At 34.4% G+C, this 21,397-nt stretch overlaps 1 protein-coding gene across 11 annotated transcripts in view; it reads left to right on the plus strand.

The window, feature by feature from the left end:
* ENAH (ENAH actin regulator) overlaps window positions 1-21,397 on the plus strand; it is a 136,200-nt gene that overhangs the window by 91,052 nt on the left and 23,751 nt on the right. For 5 of the 11 annotated variants that reach the window (XM_069062574.1, XM_069062576.1, XM_069062577.1 and 2 more), the window contains 2 exons: window positions 17,719-17,999; window positions 19,371-20,180. In XM_069062574.1, coding sequence (XP_068918675.1) covers window positions 17,719-17,999; window positions 19,371-20,180 — 1,091 coding nt within the window. The remainder of the gene's footprint in view (window positions 1-17,718; window positions 18,000-19,370; window positions 20,181-21,397) is intronic. The other 6 variants (XM_069062580.1, XM_069062582.1, XM_069062581.1 and 3 more) reach the window with 2 other exon arrangements.

A 21,397-nucleotide genomic window follows, 5' to 3' on the forward strand; every position in this document is an offset into this window, starting at 1 on the left:
TTCTTCCATTGCCAAGTGAGTTTTGGCTAGCAGTTAAAAGCACAGACAAGCATAAAATGACATGATCCGTAGTTTACAGTACTGACAGTAGCTCAGAATCAGTCTAATCACCATCAAAATGAGGCACGTGCAGGTAGTGTGAGATGAGACCAAAGTTGAGTTCAGTGTTGGGCCAAGCCAGGAACAAATAAAATTCAAAATTTAAGTGTTAAGGAATTGTTTAGAAATTCAGACAGGAAAAGAATTTACGAGCAGACTTTTGAGACTGGGATATGAGGGATTAGATGAGATAGGGACCTGGAAATAGCCTTTCAGGATATGATGTAGCAATAAAAGTATGACTAATGATCGTAGGATGATGCTAATCTTTCTCTTGCATTTGTTTTAAGCACTCCTCTCTGTGTTCATATACAGAAGTGGCAAATGTGTGCTGCTCCTTAGAGGATAATAGAGCTCTGCAGGTACTTCTGTGTAGTAATTGTAGTATAGGCAGTGGACTAAACTCTTGCAGAAAAGAAAAAATTTTTTTCCTCCTGTACATACGTACCATGGTCAAATGAATCTTGTACCATTCTGTTGGTCAGAAGTTCTTAATAGCTCCCTAAAGCCTATAGGCTATATCAGTTTGTCAAAATTATTTATCAAACTCCTATGGGCAAAGAATTGTTTTAGGAGTATCAGCATAGATAGAGTTGAATGGAATGTATTGGAGGGAAAAGAAAATCAAGGTAGGGTCACTGATAAGGAGGTGTTAATATAGGCCTGATTTGCCATAAAGGCTTGAGCTAGAAAGAATAGAAAGGAAGGATGAACTGCAACAGATATTTCAGAAGACAAATCAAAACTTAAATGACTGGTTAGTTGTAGGGGTAAGAAGTCAAAACAAAATAAAACAAGAAAAAATCCCAAACTTAGAATCATAATATTCCTTCAACTCATGTTTTAGAGAAATTGGTTTGCCAAAGTAGCTCCTGTGTAGTGTAAGAGATATGGTCAGGGAAACTTTTGTTCTTTGTTTCATGCCAATTTTAATAGAAATTGGAAAAGCAGCCAGGGATCCCTAACTGTAAACATTTTCTTATCTAATTTTGAAATTTTCCCTCCACAGATTTGTTTGTAACAAAGTGTTTGGGGGAAGGGAGAGGAAGCAGGAAAGAGAAGGGGGTAGAAAAAAGAGAGGAGGAAGGGGAAGAAAGAAGAGAAGATGGTGTTTAGAAGAACCATGGTGTTTCATTGACCAAAAAAAAAATATGAAGATGAGACTTGTTTTGAGGAATGATTGAAGTTCTGGTGTTCAACATGCTTGGTTTAAGGTTTCACCAGACTAGTTAATTGGTAACAATAAGAATATATTTGGAGACAAGGTTGAGAGCAGAGCAAGAGATAAAGGTTTGTAAATAGTCTTAAGTAGACGTTGAGGTAGTTGTATCTGTAAGGTTAACTAACATCTCTGAGTAAAGAAAGAAAATGTGAGGCAAAGGCTGAACTTTTGGAAACATCTGCAATTAAGAATTAAAAAAGGGAGTCAAGTTAGAAAAGCAGGATAATCAGCATAGTATATCATAAACTTCAGAAATTGGTATTTTTTGCTGTTTTTTTTTAAGTGATGTTGTTGTAGTTCTTTTCAGGAAGCCAAGATTTCAGGATCATGGTTAACTTGTACGTATGTCCTATTGGTGTATCATACCCTCTTTATTTGCTGGGAGTTGGGAGTTTCTTATAATTTCTAAAAATCAGTTTTATGGTAAATTGATAATGCTATCATCTTTTACCTTTGAAAAATCCTTGCCTTCTTTATCTTTGTTCCATTGCAAACTGCACCAGTAAGATTGAACATTGACTTTGGTGAATAGAAAATATGTTAATGATGATTTAAAGGAAGACTCAGCATTTCCAGATACTAACTAGAGATTGTTGTTGTTGTTCTTGTTTAAATTATTTATGTTCAACAAAAATTGCAAAATAAGAAATTTAATATGAAGTCTTGAAGGTAGTAGTAAGCATATTTGATCCTGCTGAATAATCTTTTTAATTTTTACAGAATGTTCAGAATATTTGTACTTTTCAAATTTTATGCTTTATAGTTAATATACATTTTAATTTGGAACTTTAGGGGACAAAAGTTGCTGTAGTTATTAGCATTTGATGAATAAATCTAAAAGCATATTAGGAATAGTATATTAAATTATCCTAGTTCACGACACATTTTTTGATGTAGAAAATGCTCATGGCACAAAATACATTGGGGGAAACACAGTGCCCTCTATAACCTGGCCTTTTCCTACCTTACCAGTCTTCTTATAGCTTACTCTGGTCATATACTCTGTGATTGAATGACACTGACTGCCTTTCTGTTCCACTCCATCCTTTGACTCTGGGCATTTTCACTAAGTCCCCCACGCCTGGAATGCTCTCCCTCTTCATCTCTGCCTCCTAGCTTCTCTGACTTCCTTCAAGTTTCAACTAAAATCCCATCTTCTAAAGGAATCCTTTCCCAGTCCCTCCTAATTTTAGTATTTCTTACTGTTGATTATTTCCAGTTTATCCTGTGACATAGTTTGTTTATAGTTTGCATATTGTCTCCTCCATCAGACTGTGAGTTCCTTGAAGGCAGGGACTGACTGTCCTTTGTCTTTCTTTGTATCCCCAGTGCTTAGCATATTCTTGGAATGTAGTAGATGCTTTAACAAAAGTGGCCAACTTCCCAGTCTAACTAAAACAATCTTCTGCAAAGCATGTGTTTTCCTGAACTGTTTGTAAAACAGTTGGTAATTATAGACCTGATATGCTCCAAGGTTTCCTTGAATCCTGTTGGTTACAATTTTCAAAATTCTGTAGGCCTATACCCATCTAAGTGCTGCGGTGGCGAGTGGAATGGGCTTGGATTCAGAATCTGTCCTTGGAAGCTGACTTGTGTGACCCTAGAAAGTAACCTCTGCCTGCCTCAGTTTCCTCAACTATAATTTCCTTCTCATAATAACATCCACCCTCCAAGATTGTTTTGAGCAGGCTTCTTAAGCTTTTTCCACTCAAGACCCTTTTAGTGCTTCTTAAAATGTTGGTCACGACTCACAGGGCCTCACCAACAGTTTAAGAAGCACTAGTTAAAGACCAACCAAGATAATATTTGTAAAGTGCTTAGTATAGAGTAGGTGCTTAATAAGTACTTTTCCCTCTCTTCCCTTCTGATAAAGTCATGAGACATCGACTCACAGTTATATAATATTAGAGCCTTACATTGGACGTTATCTAGGCCATCTCTTCCTTTTATTGTTGAGCAAAGTATACCTGGAGAAACCCATTTTAAAAAGCTGTCAGAGCCAGGGTACCAGACTCCAAATGAACTTAACCTTGAGCTTACTCAGCTTTGAAGTTGGACAGCATTCTAAAGTCTGATTGTATGAAGAAGAAGACAGAAGGAGATGGAGACTTGGGTAGAAATAAATTTTTAAAATATTTTTTTGTGGGGTGGCAGTAGAGAGGGATGAGATGTTAGGGATATGGAACTAAGTGAAGTGGAGATGGATGCCTGAGCAAATACTCTCTATACTGCTTAAGAAACTCTATTAAAAACTACATTGTTTATGTAGTATAATAAAATTTTCAACAGAAACTTTTTTTTAAGTTTCTTTTATACTGATTACCTCTTTTTTTCTATACAACTGAAGTAAAATGTATAATTAAACATGATTTTATAACTATGAAAACATAAGAATTATATTTCAGGCTACAAAATAACTTTGTCCTGTCTTTTAACATATATAAGAAATAAATGCATTAAAAGAACAATAATCTAAGGGATAACTGTTCTCTTGTCTTCAAGAAGTATATGACTAGGGACAAAAGCTCTGATTTCTTTAGTATAGAGAACTTTCTTGTGAGGAAACTCCATTTACCATTGCTGGTTTCTACCTTCTCTGCAATTTATACTCTTAGATTTCCCTAGTGTACCTAGCGGTTATGTGTCTTGCCCAAGGTCACACAGTCAGTATATGTCACAGTAACGCTTGAAGGCAGGGCTTCCTGACTCTCAAACCAGCTTTCCAACCTTTATGCCATGCTACCCTGCTGAATAGCCAGCCAGGTGACTTGGCAGATAGAGAATTGTGTGTGGAGTCAGGAAGACCTGAGTTCAAATTTGACTTCTGACACTTAATGTCTGTGTGAACCTGGACAAGATATTTAACCTCATTTACCTTAATCCACTAGAGAAGGAAATGGCAAATCACTCTAGTATCTTTGTCAAGAAAACCCAGTAAACAGTATTATTGTACTATGGTCCATGGGGTCATGGAGAGTTAAGACATGACTGAACAACTGAAGAATATCCCCTCTGAACAGAAAGAAGTATGTTCAGAATCAGTGTAAAGAGAGTAACTGTAATAAATAAGTATAAAATGGCTAAAAATAAGATAATTTAAAAGACAGGACATTAGTGATTGAGGGATCAGGGAAGCCCTTATGTAAATTAAATGTGATATTTTTAATGGGCTTAGCATAATGCCTATTATATAGTTGATTATATAGTTTATTAATGCCTACTGTATAAGTAGGCACTTAACAAATGTGTATCTCCTCTCCCCTCCACCCCACCTAATTTCAGGGTGGTTACTTGAAAGAAGAAAGGGATTCTTTGATGTAGAGGCAAAGAGAGAGTACATTACAGATATGATGAATGGGAACTCGTATGTGAGGGACAGAGACATTTGCCTATAGGAGGAGTAATGTGCACAGTGAGCCTGGAATGAAAGGTTGGGGAAAAGTTGACAAGGGTTTTAAAAGCTAACTAAAGGACTTTATGTTGGGTTGAAAAACTCAGGGCTCAGAGCCAAATAAGATTGCAGTCTGTTTTTGTAGGGCCCTGGAAACTAAGCATGATTTTTAAATTTTTAAATACAACAAAACTTTGTTTTAAAATGTGAAAGCCATTTTTGGCTTGCTGCTGTATGAATATCATCTGTGAAGTCTGGTGCTATCCCTATGTGATACTATTACCACTAGACTTGGTTGAATAGGGAGTGATATGGTCAGATCTGTGCTTAAGGAAAAGCACTTGGAGTAAAGTGTGTAGGATGTACTCAAATGGAGAGATAGATACCTGAGATAAAGAGACCAATGAGGAAGCTATTGTAGTAATCTAGAATAAAGATTATAAGGGCTTGAACTAAGGTAGCAGCTGTTAATTAATTGAGAGGTGTTAGATATGTGAGATGATGGCTTGGGATATAAATATGGCAAATTTGCTATGCATGCCTCCATTTATTAAATAAATACATACATTAAGATGCTATATATACATGTATAAATCTTTCAGTGCTCCAATATTTCATGAGTTCATCCCTGTGGACACTCCTTTAATGTGATCCCAACCCTCAAAAAAATTCATCATCACTCACTGACCAACCTCTCTGAAATTATCTTACTTGTTTTCAAGAGACAGGAATGTGGTATCACCAGGTCTATATTCAACACCTTTCTAGGTTGATCAGAACTTGTGTTCCACTGGTATAACTTTTAAAATAAATTCTAATGGGGCAGCTAGGTGGTGCAGAGCACCCGTTCTGGAGTCAGGAGGACCTGAGGTCAAATCCAGCCTTAGCCGCTTGACACACTTATTAGCCGTGTGACTTTGGGCAAGTCACTTAACCTCAATTGCCCTCCAAAAAAAAGGCAAAAAATAAATTCTAATGGCTCCCTGTCACCTCTAGGATGAAATATAAAATCTTTGGCATTCTTTTCTTTGGGGTCATTTTTGTTCTTTGTAATTTTACAATATTCACTTTGTATTCTTTTGTAGTTGTACTTTTCCATTTACGTTGTTGTTAGTTTGCATGTTGATCTTCTTAGTTCACTCTGCATCAGATTGTATAAATCATTCCATGCTTCTTTGTAATCTTCATAGTCATCATTTATGCTTATAGCATATTAATTTTACATTACATTCATGTACTGTAATTGTTGTTTAGCCATTCCCCAATCAGTTGGCATTTGCTTTATTTCAAAATGTTTCATAATTCTAATTGTTTTCAAAAATGGTTATACTGCTAGCAATGTATTAGTGTGCTTGTCTCCCCAGAATCCCTCCAGCATCGACTATTTACATTTTTTCTTCTTACTGAATTGTAGATATGAAGCTAAAACCCTCAAGGCTCTTTTGATTTACATTTTTTATTATTAATGATTTGGAGTGCTCTTTCATGAGATTGTTAATAATTTATAATTCATCATTTGAGAACTATTTGTTCTTGGCTTTTCATCATTAACCTATTTAAACAATCACTTTTGGTCTTATTTATTTATGTTAGTTGTCTCTATATCTTGGATAACAAACTCTTTTCCATGGAATTTGATACAAAAAGGTTTTCTCATTCCACTGTTTTCCTCCTGATACTAGATGCATTAATTTTGTTTGTGTAGGAACTTTTTAAATTTTTGTGTATTCAAAATTATCCATTTTGTTTCTTGAAATTGACTCTACTATGTTTTTGGTTAAGATTATATCTCTTATCCATAGCTGGGAAAGGTATATGATCTTTTCTTCTAAAGTTTTTTCCATAGCATGATCTTTAATGTAACCTTAATAGGTCATATATCCGTTTTGAATTCATTTTGCATTATAACACAAGATAATGGCTTAAGTTACAAATTTTTTCTTAATCAATTTATGTTTTCTAGTTTGCCACTGAACTGTTGAATTCCATTGTTTCTGATACTTCCTTCCTTATCTAGTCTGTTTGATTTACCTCTTTTTTAACCAACACATTGTGGTTTTGTTGACTGCTGTTTTATAATATAAAATAAGTAAATGCTTTTCTCCCTTGAAATCCCTACTTTTCATTGTTTCCCTTGAAATTCTAGGTCTTTTGTTCAAATAAATTTTCTTCTCTTTTTACATCTATGATTTCTTTTTCTTGTCTTATTACTATTGCTTATTGTGTAGAGTGGGCATCCTCTTTGCTTCACTCTCTATTTATTGATTATACAACTTATGTTGTATCTCCAGTGTATGTGATACTTGCTTTTGGTTTTAGGTAGATATTTTTTATAACATTCATACTAATATTGTAGGCCTTAAGATTGTATTTTATCAAAAGTTCTTTATTCATTATTGTGTTGTTTTGGAAATTTCTGGGTTTTAAAATAGTTAATTATGGTAATTATTTTTCTTATGTTGAAATATCTTTGTCTAAACCAATATGATCATGATGATATTTGGATGTATTTCTGTAGTCTGACCAGATTTTAAAGTTGAAATACATTAATTTATATTGGTCTTCGGTACTTTTATACTTTTTCCTTCATCCTTCCCTGTTTTAGGTATTAATATGACTTTATCTCATAAAAAGAATGTATTTGTATGTTCTTTCTTAATTTGGGGATCTAATTTGTATAGCATTGATACTATTCTTTAGAATACAATTCTGTCACTTTGTTTAGGCTTAGGAGTGTGTGTGTGTGTGTGTGTGTGTGTGTGTGTGTGTGTATCTGTCTGTCTGTCTCCTGGTTTGGTAGTTCCTTTTTATCTTGTTTTGTTTCTTTGTCTGAGATTAGATTTTTATTGAAGATCTCTTTTTGCTTTCTTGTATGTGTTTATATTTTGAAGATGTTTTTCTTTTTGTGTGTTTTTAACCTTGTCAGCATTTAACTGCCTAATAAGTTTGGATAATTTTTTTCTTTTTGTGATTTTTTCTTGTCTACTTGCTATTTTGTTGGGTTTTTTTTCTCCTATTTAATCAGGTTGTTTTTTGAAAGACCCAGATTTTAGTTTTATTTTTCATTTCTATAATATTTTTGGTTTCCAATTTATCTCTTACTTCTCTAATTTTTAATGTCTTGTACCTCATAATGCATCTTTTTGATAATGATAGTCATGTAATTTATTGACAAATTGATAGTCATGTAATAAATTCTTACAGTGACTGTGAATTTCTTTTTGTATTTCCAATATAAACGTTAATGTCATTCTTTAGTGTCCTTTCCACATTATTAATCCTGCTTCCCTTCCTACTTGTGATGTATCCTAAGAATGTGAGTCAACTCCTCTTAACTAGGATATTATGTCAGTGTGAGCAAAGAGCTTAGTAAATATCTATAAATAGTTTATAAATCACTACTACTGTGTATAAGAATTATAAAAGGGCCGATACTTTTCTCAGATAGAGGAAGAAAGTTAAGGACAGTTGGAACAATGAAAGTCTATAACCCTCCACTTGTCCTTCAGAGGCACAATGGACCAAAGCTTGACCGTCTTCTTTCGTGAGTACTGTGTCTCTTGATAGAGAAACATTAAATGTTACTACATTAAAACTTAACATTTTTATAATTTTGTGTTTTTATTCATGAGTTTTCATTTAAAGGTATGAAGACTAGCATTATACCAGTAAAGAACAATAGAGATCTGCTTTTATTTGATGACAAATGTAAAATGCCATCTCTTAGTATTCAGATGGTTATTCTGAGGGGGATAAAAAAAAAATCAGTAATAGCTTTCCAAATGAATCCACAAAATTTTTTTGACTCGTGTTTTTAACCAAATTTGCTTAACCTCCAGAAGATAGGACACATAATACGTGAAATTATTATCTTTAATTAGTTTGACCAACAGTAATAATTTTCTCTTGCAGATGAAAAAGTATTCAGTGTTAAAGAATTGATAAATATATTCAGTCAGCCATTTGCTTAAGTATTTAGAATTTATATTTTGATTTCTTTTTTAATCTTTGAAATATATAAAATCCTAATTCTAGAGGCATTAAGGGTAATATTTGGTTTTCACAGAGTATTCACCAATAATACATGATTAGTTCAGACTAAAAACCTATTCTAAGCACTTCGTACGAGTCAGCACTACATATTTGATTTCTACCCCTTCGAATGACATTTGCTAACAGTTACTGTTTTTGAATTAAGCATTTTGAAGATAATCAGATTTTCATTACTAATCTCTTTAAATATTGACATCTTTGATTTTATAAGACATTTGTCTTTTTAAGGATATCTCTTTAACACTAGCAAGATTATACTTGGGAAAGTTTTTTGTTTTTTGTATTGTTCTTTAGTAATATTCATTATTTATATAGTGCTGCTGGAAGCTTTTCAAAATGCTTTCTTTACAACAAATGACTTAGATTTGTTTCTTATGAATAATGTTTGGGCAACTGTGGATCATCCTTGACTTCTCATTCTCACCCTACATATCCAGTCAGTGGTCAAGTCCTGTCATTTTTACCTCATACATTTCTTATATAGACTTTTTCTTTTCTTTGACTCTTACCAACCTGATACAGGTGCTTTTACAACTTAACACCCTATTGAAATAGTCTATAGTAATATTGTAATTTTTTATTTCCTTGCCTCAGGTCTCTCCTAATTCCTTTCTATCCTCTATGCTGCTGTCAAATTGATCTAGCTAAATTGTTCATCTGACTGTACCACCCTCTTTCTCCCCCAAACTCCTGTTCTGTAAACTCTGGTGGCTTCCTAATGCCTCCAGGATCAAATACGAAATCCTGTTAATGTTTGAAGCCTTTTGTAACTTAACTCCTTCCTACATTTTCAATCTTTTTACACCATACTTTAACCATGTACTCTGTGATCCAGTGATGCTAGCCTTGTTGCTGTTCCTCAAACAAGACATTCTATCTCCTGACTTGGGCTGTTTTCATTAATTGTCCCCTGTACCTGGATTGCTCTCCCTCCTCTTCTCTGCCTCTTAGCTTTCCTGACTTCCTTCAAGACCCAGATAAAATCTCACCTTCTACAGGAATCCTTCCTTAATCTCTTTGTATTCTAGTGCTTTCTCTGTGTTGGTTATTTCTAATTAATCCTGTGACATAGCTCATTTTGACATATCTGTTTAAATTTCTCCCCCGTTACATTATGAGCTCCTTGAGGGCAGGGACTGTCTTTTGTCTAGGAGGTACATCATAAATTCTAGGTGACTAAGTGACTGACTGGGAGGCTTTTAACATAAAGGATTTCAGTTTTTCAGTTGACAATGATATTAAAAAGTAGAGAGTTCCTAGCCATATTTTTTTAATGGGAAATAGAATATAAACTTAAGGTTTATTTGAGTAGGAACTACAAATTGCCTGTCTTAATTTTGCTTCCTTTTTGTTGTTCTTCAGTCATTTTAGTTGTGTCTGACTCTTCATCACCTTATTTGGAGTTTTCTTGGCAAAGATACTGGAGTAGTTTGCCACTTCCTTCTCTAGATCTTTTTATAGATGAAGAAACTAAAGCAAAAAAGGTTAAATAATTTGCCCAGGGTCACACAACTAAGGGTATGAGGTCAGATTTTAACTCAGGAAGATGAATCTTCATGATTCCATGCCCTGTGCTCTATCCACTGTGCCACCTAACTTCCCCTTTACCATAGGACTAAAATGACAAGGACAAAGACATACCTCTTCTAATAGGTTAGTTATTATCTGTAGGACCAATGACTTAATGTTTCAATTTACCAAATTACTTTAAAAGAGTTATAAAAATGTTAATCTTTGCTGCTTCCCTTTGAAGTAGGAAGGTGATAACTGTTCTGGGCAAAATTTTGTTTCTTTAGAGTAGCTAAATGAATTAAATTAGCAGATGTTCTAAAAATCTGATTTTACCACTAGGTTTGAAACTCTTGGTACCATTAGAGACGGTTATGCACACCGATATCTTTTGCTGTCTCGTAATCCATACCAAAAATCCCAAATTGTGGGTTTTCTCCAGTTTTCAAGGACCTCTTCCATTTTCCTTCTGTACTTATTCTCTTGGTAACCTCATCAGCTTTATACAGATGAGTCACAGATCTATATATCCAGGCTTAGTCTTCCTCCTTTGGTCTGTCATTTGGCTGTTGAACTTTTCAAACTAGATGTCCTGTAGGTATCTTAAGCTTAACACGTTCAAAACTGAACCCTTTATCCCCTGGCCTCCCTTCTTCATAACTTCCCTGTTTCTTTCTGTGATGCTATCATTATATGAGTCAAAAGGTATGCCCAGTTTAGTAATTTTTTGATCATAGTTCCAAATTATTTAACAAAATATATGGACCAAATTACAGTTCCACCAGTAATAGATAAATATACCTCCTTTCTCTCAGCCCCTCCCAAATTTGTCACTTTCTTCTTTTTTCAGCTTTGCCAATCTGATGCCTATGGAATGGAATGTCAGAGTTGACTTTGACTTGCCTTTCTTAAATATTAGAGATTTGGAGCATTTTAAAGAATGTTTATGTAGATAATGTGGATTTTCTTCCCTGGAGAACTGCTTGTTTTTGTATGCTGCTTCTTGAATCAAAATCAGTGTTGGTAATATGTTACAGCCTACTTAACACCCACAATGAGGATTCCTTTGACTCATCTGAAATTTTTATTCTGGTTTGCAAAGTGTTTTCCTCACAAAATTTTTGTAAGGGTAGAACAAGCATTATCCCCATTTTATGATAAAAATGAGACTCAGGTACCTTGTGACTTGTCCATTGTCATATAGCTAGTTAGTATTACTGGTGAGAGAGGTAAAAATTTGGAAGCAGTTTGTATAGAAATAATTGTTAAAGGTATGAAAATAGATAAGAATGTAAAGAAAGGGGAAAAAACTGAGGACTGGGCTTTGGGGTAAAACAGGTGGGAAGAATAAACAAAAGAAGCAGTTAGATAGGAGACATAAAATATTCTCTGGTGTCAGATACATAGGCTTTTATAACCTTTGAGAAAAGAGTTTCAGTAAAATGATAGGATGGAGACAGCCATTCATATCACTACACATTCATTTTATACTAAGAGCATTATTAATGGATATACATATATAAGGTAAAAGGGGTAAGGTAGTTTCTGTTTGGGGGAGAAGTCAGGGAAGAATGGAGGTGGTATTTGAGTTAGGTTTATAATAACCAAAATTAGCATTTATATAATGCTTTTAAGGTTTGCAAAGTGATTTACATGTTAACTGATCTATATAACAATCCTGTGAGGTAGGTGCTATTATTATCCATATTTTATAGAAGAGAAAACTGAGAATTTAAGCAACTTGCCCAGAGCCACAGTAAATATATGTTATTACTAAACTGTGAGTTCTTCGATGGAAATTCTTTTGAATTTCTCTTCTCTATATAGCCTCCACCAAGTGTGTAATAAACTGTCCTTGGCAGAGGATAAATACATATCTAAAAGATGTGAACAAACTAATGAAAATGGCAGAAAGGACACTGATAAGCTTAGACCCTGAGTCCATCTTATTTTCTTAGAAGTATCACATCTCCTACCAAAAACGCTTAGATTTAGTTCTTTACTGAGAATTTTTACATATATTTTTTCTTATTTGCATTTTTGAAACCACTTCTTTTTTAACATTTATGCTTGAAATAATATTCATTGTTTAGGAGTCCTCCCCACCCATATATATATATATATATATATATATATATATATATATATATATATATATATTTTTTTTTTTTTTTTTGGTCATTTTCCAGTTAAGTTTGTACCATCTGATTTAGACTCATTTAGATGATATGTAGGCTATCTTTCCTTCTGTTAATAATATTTCTCTCTTGGTTTATCTGCATAGCTCAAAGTCTAGGTGTTTTTTTCCCTGGATCTTTGATAATTTCTGTTTCCATTCATTTCCTCTTATTCTTTTCTGATTTCCCCTTTGATTATTGGATCCATAGGAATTGGCTGTATCTTAAAGTTTTCTCAGCACACTCTCACCCTGGAGAGTTTTTCACTGTCCTTGGTCTCTGAACTAAGTGACTTATATGTGGATAGAATTGGCTCCAGTTGGATATTAACAGACACCCTTTACTTCCAGTTTGGTGGATCGATCACTCCCCCCCCCACCCCCATCTTTCTCTCTCACTTTCACCCTCTTGTAGCACAAAGGGAATAGAGTTGAATTCTGTTGCAAACCCATGGATAAAGTCATTCAGCCTTGCTAGAGCTTGGTTGCTGTAAGAAGGGATCTGCTTTTTTGGTTGAGAACCTTTTTAGGGTTTTTGGTGTCTTAGATCATAGAGATAACTGAAATTATTTTATCTCTTGAACATAATTTTGATTTTGCAGAGTTTTAAGAAATTGATCCTCTTGAGGATCAAAGTATCTAACTTTTTATCTTGTATATCACTTTAAATGTCATTTTAACTATTCCAAAATAGAATTCATTCATTATACCATTATTCAGTCTATTGTTAGTTCTCAGTCCAGGTCACTTATGGTATCTGATTTGATTCTTTGTTCTTCCATTAAAAAAAAAAAAGTTATCTCCAGGACTTAATAGAGTCGTTGTGTGTATAGTGAGTACTCAGTAAGCACTTGTGTGATTCATTCATATAAAATTAGAAAGTGATTGATTTCCCTTATCTTACTGAAATTTACTCTTAAATTTTGCTGAAATATTAAGATTCTAGAGGATACAAAAAGCCAAGGCTTTATATTTGGACATAACTGTTTAAATATAGGTTTTTGCCATCATTCCCTCTGATTGCTATATTATTATTTAGTGTTTATCTTATCTGAACCTTTTTTTCCCCAACTTTAATAATATGGTCAGTTCTTGAAAATTGTTCAAGAATGGTAAAGTTGATTTTGGAAATTTCAGTAATCAGATTTGTTGTATGTATAATCACATTTATACTTTCTTTTATCACACGAGAACCTTTCATGTTCTCACTTTTGTCTTAATCTTGTCCTCATTACTATTATCTACACAAATACAAATAGTAAAGTCCTCAGCACGTGCTCCGTAATGCTTATTTTCTTCTCTTTTTCCTCTCCTTCCCCCTTTAATGGGATACAAACCCTAGATTTGGAGCAACAATTCTAGTGTTTCCAGTATTTACTATGGGTTTAAGCACTTTGGTACATAAACAGAACAGGATCTAATTAACAATGTCAAACTACTGTGCATTGGGAGAAAGAGATTTGAACAGAGTTCAAATCCAGGTTAATGGGAGAATGATTATGTGTGTGCTGTAAAATTAGGATATTGATCTTGATGATCTCTAAGCTCCTTTCAAGTTCTAAAAACAATTTTGCAATTCTGTGTATTTCCGCTATTACCTTTGAGTATTATCAGTCCTCATTCCCCATTACTACCCTTTCTCTGATCTCCTGAGGCTAAACCTAATCACATTTCATGAGGATTTCATCACATCTACAGGCTTTCATGTCATTAAATAAAATTTTCTTAAATGAATTATAACAGATAAAGTTTTATTGTATATATTAAGAGATAGTTACTTACTGGGGCCTTCCAAATAACTCCTTGTATTACCAACAGAATTTCTTTTTTCTTATTAAAGACCCTAGTTTGCTTCCAACTGACGGGAAGGGGTTGAGGGTTAAAAAAATCTAGTATGTTAGAATTGTTTTTTTTTTTGATGTAAGTCACATCACTTATATGTGTTTTGTATACATTTTACTAATTTTGCATTATTACATTGAAATGTGTGTCAGAAGTAACCTGATGTTTTTTTGTGGTCTTTTTTTTTTTTTTTTTTTTTGCTTTTTTTTGGAAGGCAATTGGAGTTAAGTGACTTGCCCAAAGTCACAAGCCTAGTAGGTGTGTCAAGTGTCTGAGGCCGAATTTGAACTCAGGTCCTCCTGACTCCAGGGCCATGCTCTATTCACTTTGCCACCTAGCTGCCCCAGAAGTAACCTGATGTTAAAAATCTGTGTCACAAGTTAAATTAACACTCTTGGGGGGAAAATAACAGTAATTAAACATTTTCTAACTTTAAAATTACTATAATTTTTTTTTAACCTTGAGCAATCAAAGTGATCTCAAGATTCTCAACCTTTCTTGGTTATACTTTTATGAGGTTTACTGATAAAAAATTGTTCATTTTGTGTAGTGAATGATTTCTTCGTTACTACAGAATATGTAGTATGATTCTTTGCTGCATGTTCATAACAAAGCTATTTCATAACCCTAAACTTCCTATGTCTGTAAAGTCCCATTTAAAAAAATAATAACATTGTATTGTTATTGGTATATTTCAATTAAAAATTAGTTAACAAAGAATAGAAAGGTAAAGAGACTGTTAGATGTAATCAGTGAAGTTCAAGTGAAAAACAAAAGAAGGAATTGTAAATGATAAATTCCATGTTGAGTTTGTATTGTTTCATTCTTTGTTTATATATTCCCAGTGCCTAACTGTCTGACAGGCATTTAAGTTATATCACCAAAATACACACATATATATTAAAATTTTCATCTGATAAAATATAATCATTCTTAGCTACTGGGTGCTATATTCATTCTAATCATGTCATGATAAATCAGCAAGCATTTATACAGTACCTCCTATGGTCCAGTCTCTCTTCTGGGAGTATGAAAACCAGAAACTATGCAGCTTCTGCTCTCAAGCTTACATTTTATTAGGGGAAGTATGTATTTAGTATTACTAGAGGTTGGGGGAATCAGGGAAGTCTTCATATAGAAGGTAATAGGATTTCAGTTCTATGTTGAAAGAAGTGTGGGATTCTATGAGATAAAAATAGTAATTAGCATTTACATAATACTTAGGTTTGCAGAGTGCTTCACCTCATTTCATTTGCCAGGTAAGAGCTATTATCATGCCCATTTTACAAATTAGGAAACAGACAAAAAAAGGTTGAATAACTTGTTCAGGCTCAAGACGGCTTATAAGTGTCCCTGAAGTTGAATTTGAACTCAAGTCTTCCTGATTCCAGGTCCACCACTATTTCTTGTGCCACATAGGAAGGGCATAAATTCCAGGTGTGAATAATGGGAGGTTAATTTCTGAGTATAAACAGGAAAAAGGCTGTCAAAGAAAGATGGTTGTTCATGTGAATAGGAAAAGGGATAATTGGTGGTAGCCAGTGTTTTGCTGTATATGCAAGTACCCTTGCCATATCAAAGGAAAAGTAAGGAAGTCTTCTAGCACATTAGATTCTCCCAATACCCCAACCTCTTGTGGTGAATTTCTGTGTGGATATAGTTGTGGTCTGCGTTGTTGGTGGGAACCAAAATCCCGGGTCACAGATCAATTTGAGTTCACAGAAAGGATATGGATATATATATATATATATATATATTTTTTTTTTTTTTTCCTTTTTGGAGGGCAGTTGGGTTTAAGTAACTTGCCCAAGGTCACACAGCTAGGTTTTTTGTTTGTGTGTGTTAGGTGCGAAAGGCTATTTCTTGATCAAGGAAGTAAAGTGATAGATAAATATCGTTGCATGTAGTCCCAAGAAAAGCTCAAATACTGGCTTATCCCAATTGTGTAAATCATCTGAGTAAGCATGTATTTTAGACCTCTCCAGGTCCTGAGCCAGAATCAACTGTCTAAAAGCCTACTTTTGATGTTAAAATGATTAATAGTAGCTATCTTTGTGTCCCTCTACTCTCCTGAAGTAGTATAACTTATTTTTATTTCAATAAATATATACAATTCATTAACAGATGTATTGATAACATGACATAATTATTTACCATATTTTCACTTTGCAAATAGTCATAGTCAGAATCGCTTAAAAACCTAACTATATTGTAGGTTTATTTCTTTATTTGGGAAAACTCTGTCTTGGACTACTTAGATTCTCTCATGATAAATTCTTTTTTCAGAAATCTTATTCAAAAGATAAAAATGAATACACCTTTATCAGCAAAGATCTCTCCATCACTTTTCTCTATATTTACCATCTATTCATTCAAACATTTTATCCCACTCACATCTTCAACTGAACAATAAGAGACTTGTAAAAAGACCTTATGAAATGTATAATACAACAAAACAAATTTCTAAATTGACCGTATTTAAAAATATATCGAATTCTCCCATTTTAATTGCATCATGAGGTCATATAACTTTTAAGGGAATTTTTCAAAAATTGGTCCAGTGTAAAACAAAAATTATGTTGAATTTTATAACAGTTGACTTTTCTGATAAAATTGAATGTCCTACTTATGATACATATTTGCTATGTAATACCAGGCAAATAACAGTCCTTCAGTGCTCTAAGCACGCTGTAAGACTCTGTTTCGGAGGAGGTAATGACTTTAATTATTAGAAAAAGCTTCTTCACCAAGGTGATTTGGAAGGGGAGGTACTTCTACAATCACAGTTCTAGTCCCTGACCCTTAGCCTATAAATTTAAATCTAATCTGGATGAATGATGATAGAAAAGGCTACTACATAGCGATTTTCTTGCTGATTGGGAGGAGGGAGTTGCAGGGAAAGAAGGGAGAATTCAGTATACTTTTGGGGGGCATTTTGTAAATAAGGCATCATACTCATGATATGAAGTAAACTAAAGTTCTTCAAAATCATGAGTTTGGTAAATTGTTTCCCTGATTATTATAGTTTCAAATTTCAGATTCAAATGTGGCTTCAGACACTAGCTGTGATTTTGGGCAAGTCATTTAATGTATCTGCCTCAAAATGTGGATAATAATAGCACCTGCCTCAAAGTGTTGTTGTAAGGATCAAATGACATAATATCTATGAAGTTCTTCCATTCTTCCCTCCTTACTTATCTCCTCTGTCTGGAACTAGTTCACAGAATAATTGCCTAGCCAAAATGGTGGAAAATCTTGTATTTCTAAGAAGTACCTGTGTTTGCCTATTGTCCTCACTCCTTTACTTCCATTTTCTTCCTCTCAAATCTGTCATTAGGTAGGTTAGCCTCAATACCTTATAACCAAGCATCAACTTTGTTAAGTGGATTCCTGTTTTCACTTTTTTCTGTTTTTATTTTTCTTCAGGCAACTACAAGAACAGCAGCGTCAGAAGGAAATGGAACGGGAGAGGCTGGAGCGTGAAAGAATCGAGCGAGAGAGGTTGGAGAGAGAGAGGTTAGAAAGGGAAAGACTTGAAAGGGAAAGAATGGAGCAAGAACAGCTTGAAAGAGAGCGGCAAGAACGCCTAGAACGAGAAAGGCAAGATCGGGAGAGGCTTGAACGGGAAAGACAAGAAAGAGAGCGGCAAGAACAGTTAGAAAGGGAACAGTTGGAATGGGAAAGAGAGAGAAGAATATCGAACGCTGGTAAGAAATTTATACACTAGTCTGATCTTTGGGACTTGAGGTTTTTTGTAGTATTTGGCTTCTCACCATTTGAAATTAATTTGGGAATAAATAGCATAGAGAGTTTTTAAAAATATAAATTATAAGTTTGAGCATCTCTTTTTCTTTTATATACCTTTTATATCATTGAGAGACTGGATTAAGCCATATAGAATGTTTTGGTCTGGTGTTATCCTAATTCAGATTCCTAATTTGGTTATACGATGTTATTGTGTTATGGAAAAATATTTTGGATTGGTTAAGCTGGTCATAAATTCCCAATCTGTGAAATTGTACTAGATCTTCTTAGACACCATAATATCGGAGTTAAGTATGGTGGAGAATGTAATTTACTAGATTGAAACCTGGCATCTCTGAAAGTTACCTCAACTTATGAGTGAGAAACATATTTACTCTATTAATAATTATGGATACAGCTTCCTAAATATTTTTCTAGATAGTATTTTTAGTAAAAATAAGCTTGTCATATTATAAATTCAAAGTCGTTACAGCTAACTCAAGTTTAAAATATATACGTATAGGTAAATACCAGGTACACCACAATTTTAAACTATCAAAGACTTTTGTGGGTGGTTCCCCCTCCCAATATATAGTAAAAAATTCATGGAATTCATTACAGTGATCAGTACTTCCTGATTAAAAATAGTAATGTGTTGAAATCCTTTAAAATTCAGAATGCAGTGCATTTTGGAACAGTTGTATAGATGTAATAAGGTTTCACAAAATTAGTTTTAAAAATTGTATTCTGAGATTTTGTTTCTAAATACTGTCAGTTTTGCTCTATCAACAAACAAACGAATAGCTTGGAAAACTAAGGAGTTATACATAAACATTGAGAAGTTTCTCTTTATTTTGCAAAATTTTACTAATTTACTTTTTTAAAAATTATTTTTGTTTTTTGGTTTGAGAAAGAGCTTATTTTTGCTTCTATAATTTTCCTGGCCTTTTGGTAGAGTTCATAATGACAGGTTCAGAATTTGTAACTAAAAAAGAGAAACAGGTCTTATAGAAGGACCAGGTAAATCAGTATATATCACCATTTAATTTCATTGTTGAGAAACATAAAACAAAAAGTTTGTTCTGCTCTAGATTTCAAAATTTGTTTATAAATTAAAATACTGAAAATTGCTAAAAAGTTAAAGTAGCTATTGACAAACTTTTCTAATAATAGCTTTCACATATGCCTAATCCTCTGGTACTAACTATAGTCTACATTTATACATTTTATTTGAATGCTGGTTTTGTTGCTTCATTAGCTCCCTTTTTCTCTCTCTCTCTCTCTCTCTCCTTTTTTATCCTGTCTTTTGCTGCTGCTTTCCATCTTCTGTCCAGCTCCATCTTTCGACAACTCCCTGTATAGTGCTCCACTTCCTGAATATTCCAGTTGCCAGCCTCCTTCAGCACCTCCTCCATCATATGCTAAAGTCATCTCAGCTCCAGTGTCAGATGCCACTCCTGATTATGCTGTAGTGACCTCTATACCACCTACTTCCACACCCCCTACACCACCACTACGACACTCAGCGACACGTTTTGCAACCTCTTTAGGTTCAGCCTTCCACCCTGTTCTGCCCCATTATGCTACAGTTCCTCGTCCTCTGAACAAAAACTCTCGACCTTCTTCTCCTGTGAATGCACCCCCTTCTCAGTCTCCAGCTACGAAGCCTTTTGCCTGGTCTGCTTCAAACTTTGCACCCCTCCCTCCATCGCCTCCAGTTATGATTAGCAGCCCTCCAGGCAAAGCTACTGGTCCAAGGCCTGTTCTCCCTGTTTGTGTTTCTAATCCGTTGCCCCAAATGCCTCCGTCACCTACTGCACCCAATGGGCTTCCTGATTCTGTAATATATCCAGCACCTTCACCGTCTACCTCAGGTCCAGCAGCTCCACCTCCGCCACCACCACCTCCAGCACCTCCACTGCCTTCCCTTCCGCCACTGTCCCACTCTGGACCTCAAGCTTCTCCTCCTCCAAGCACCCCTATTGCCTCAACTCCCTCATCCAAGCCTAGTGTTCTCCCTTCTCCCTCTGCAGCTGCCCCTGCCTCTGTTGAGACTTCTCTAAACTCTGTGCTGGGAGACTCCTCTGCTTCTGAGCCAGCCTTGCAGGCAGCCTCTCAGCCGATCGAAACTCCGACCCAGCAGGGTAAGGCTTTCTTTAGATACCAACAACTTTAATAATTGCCTTGAAGGATGAGGAAAATGCTTTCTTAAAATGTTACAGCTTGATGGAATGTTAAAGAGATTATCTAGTTAACCTCTATCACTACCACTTCATATAACCCCACTAGTTTACAGATGAGCAAACTTGGCTTTGCCCCAAGACACAAGCAAATAAGTGGCTGGCCTGGTACACAGCTATCATGATTCTTATCCCAGTGTTATTTCCACTATGCCACACCGTAGAAATATACTACAGTGAACTGGTAGCAATAATAATAATAATGTTTTATTTAAATATAAGATATAAATGTAAATTAGGAGGTTGTTTTGCATGTTGTGAATGTGGTACTCATACTTGATTGTTGAAATAGCAGGTTATTCTGAATGCCATTTGTTAACTTTTATATTAATTTTTAGCACTTGATTCCCAAGTTGTCAATGCACATTAAAATGCATTTTGGAGGTTTTATATATTATAAAAATAACCTGTAATATGAACCAGAAGGCAGGCTTTTGTGGGTTTTTATGACTGAGTAAATCTAAACTTTAGTTATACTATTCAAGTGCCACTGCCCCCATCTATATTTTCATGTTTAATATATATGCTTGTATTTTTAAAGTACTATATAAAGTCATAAACTATAAAACTTCCTCCTAATAGTTTTTGTAAGAAAAATTATGGATATATCCATTAGATATAAAAATAAAGCTTTCATAGGTTAGAATATTTTTAGTTATGAAGTATAGCAAAGAGGCAGCATGACATAGTTGCTCCAGGAGCTAACTTCAGACCCAAGACAACCTGAATTTACATTCTGCTTTTGATTTATCATGGTTATTTGACCTTGGACAGACAACTTCACCTCTCCCCACTCTGACTACAAGCTATAAATAAAGTGTTGAAATAAAAATTGTAGAGGGAGTTTCCTCATCAGCAGGGCAAAATCACAGATCCATTGTCTAACTCTGTCCCTGTAAAGTATATTAAGTAAATTCAAAATGTATGTTGACCTAAATTGTTTAGTAGGTTTGCAGTGTAGATGCTTACAGTGAAATTTTAGTTTCAAAATTCACCTTCATGATGTGAGTTTGAAAAATGCCTATGAAAAGCAAGCAGCTTGGTTACATTTCTCTATCTTTTGTGACATGCATATATTTAATTTGATTAGTTTAATCATTAATCTTTAAAACACATAGGCA

Source organism: Petaurus breviceps, unplaced genomic scaffold (assembly GCF_028583685.1).
Source record: "Petaurus breviceps papuanus isolate PSGF00001 unplaced genomic scaffold, PetGlider_PUasm1.0 90466, whole genome shotgun sequence".
In the NCBI taxonomy this organism is placed as follows: domain Eukaryota; kingdom Metazoa; phylum Chordata; class Mammalia; order Diprotodontia; family Petauridae; genus Petaurus; species Petaurus breviceps.